Below are 1130 nucleotides of genomic sequence, written 5' to 3'. Positions count from 1 at the left end.
TTGTGGTTTGTGTACTTGATGTTTGTGTGGTTTGTGTACTTGATGTCGGTGGGGTTTGTTTACTTGATGTTTGTGTGGTATGAGTACTCACCGATCTCCGGGGGCAGCTCTGCGATGGTGTTCTTGGGGATCTCCAGCACGGTGAGCTGGGTGAACAGAGCCAGGTACTCCGGCAGCCGGCTGATCTTTGTCCCGCTGACGTGCCACTCTCTCAGGTAGGTCATCCACTGCAGCTCTCTGGGGAAGTCCTGCAACCATATTCACTCATCACCAGTTATCTTCTTTCACATCAACGTTAGAATGTTGAACCAGCAGCTCACCGTCCACTGATCTCCATCCAGCTGGAAGATCAGTTTGCTCTCTTCAGGATCTTTCTGATCCTGCTGCTCTGCTTCTGATAAACAACAACAAAAAACAACAACAACAGATACACAGCAATATAATCAGCAATATACCGTAGTATTTAACTGTGTGCGGCAGTATTTACCTGCAGTATTTACCTGTAGTATTTACCTGTGTTTGACAGTATTTACCTGCAGTATTTACCTGTAGTATTTACCTGTGTTTGACAGTATTTACCTGCAGTATTTACCTGTGTTCACCTGTACACCAGTCAGTGTAGATCTCTCCAGGTAACGATGCAGAAGGTTGAGTTCCTCCGTCTTCAGTGTTTTACAGTAGATACGATACTGCCACTGCTGGTCGATCCTCCACACAGACAGAGAGACAGACACACATACAGACAGACAGACAGACAGACAGTCAGAGAGACAGAGAGACAGACAGACGTGTTAATGAATCCTCTGCAGCTTCATGTTAACTTCAGATCACATTTCAGACAGACTGGATGTTTGTTCTTTGACCTTTTTGTCACAGTTGAACTTCAGCCCTGATGTTTGGATATAAATAAGTAAGTTATGTGTGTTCATGAGTAACCACAGTCAGCTGTGTGGAAACTGTGAATGTATGTTACGTACAGACAGAAACATTTCCAGTTCTAGTGACACTGTTGACACGAAGTTTAGTTTTTCATTTGAAAATAATCTAATGTGCTCCGTTCAACATTCTTCAGTTACAATACTTGTTGCTAGTACATGTATATTCACAGTGCACTGTGTAATATACATGTA

General features: G+C 43.2%; 1 protein-coding gene across 1 annotated transcript in view; it reads right to left on the bottom strand.

The window, feature by feature from the left end:
- lrrc2 (leucine rich repeat containing 2) overlaps nt 1–1130 on the bottom strand; it is a 24572-nt gene that overhangs the window by 3143 nt on the left and 20299 nt on the right. The window contains exons 2-4 of the mRNA XM_031879195.1: nt 593–708; nt 321–394; nt 92–248 (exon numbers count right to left, since the gene is read on the bottom strand). Of these exons, the coding sequence (XP_031735055.1) occupies nt 92–248; nt 321–394; nt 593–708 (347 nt within the window). The remainder of the gene's footprint in view (nt 1–91; nt 249–320; nt 395–592; nt 709–1130) is intronic.

The sequence above is a fragment of the Anarrhichthys ocellatus genome, unplaced genomic scaffold, assembly GCF_004355925.1.
Source record: "Anarrhichthys ocellatus isolate YVR2014 unplaced genomic scaffold, GSC_Weel_1.0 scaffold234, whole genome shotgun sequence".
In the NCBI taxonomy this organism is placed as follows: domain Eukaryota; kingdom Metazoa; phylum Chordata; class Actinopteri; order Perciformes; family Anarhichadidae; genus Anarrhichthys; species Anarrhichthys ocellatus.
Note: the sequence above shows the minus strand (reverse complement) of the source record. Positions and strands in the feature narration are given on the sequence as shown.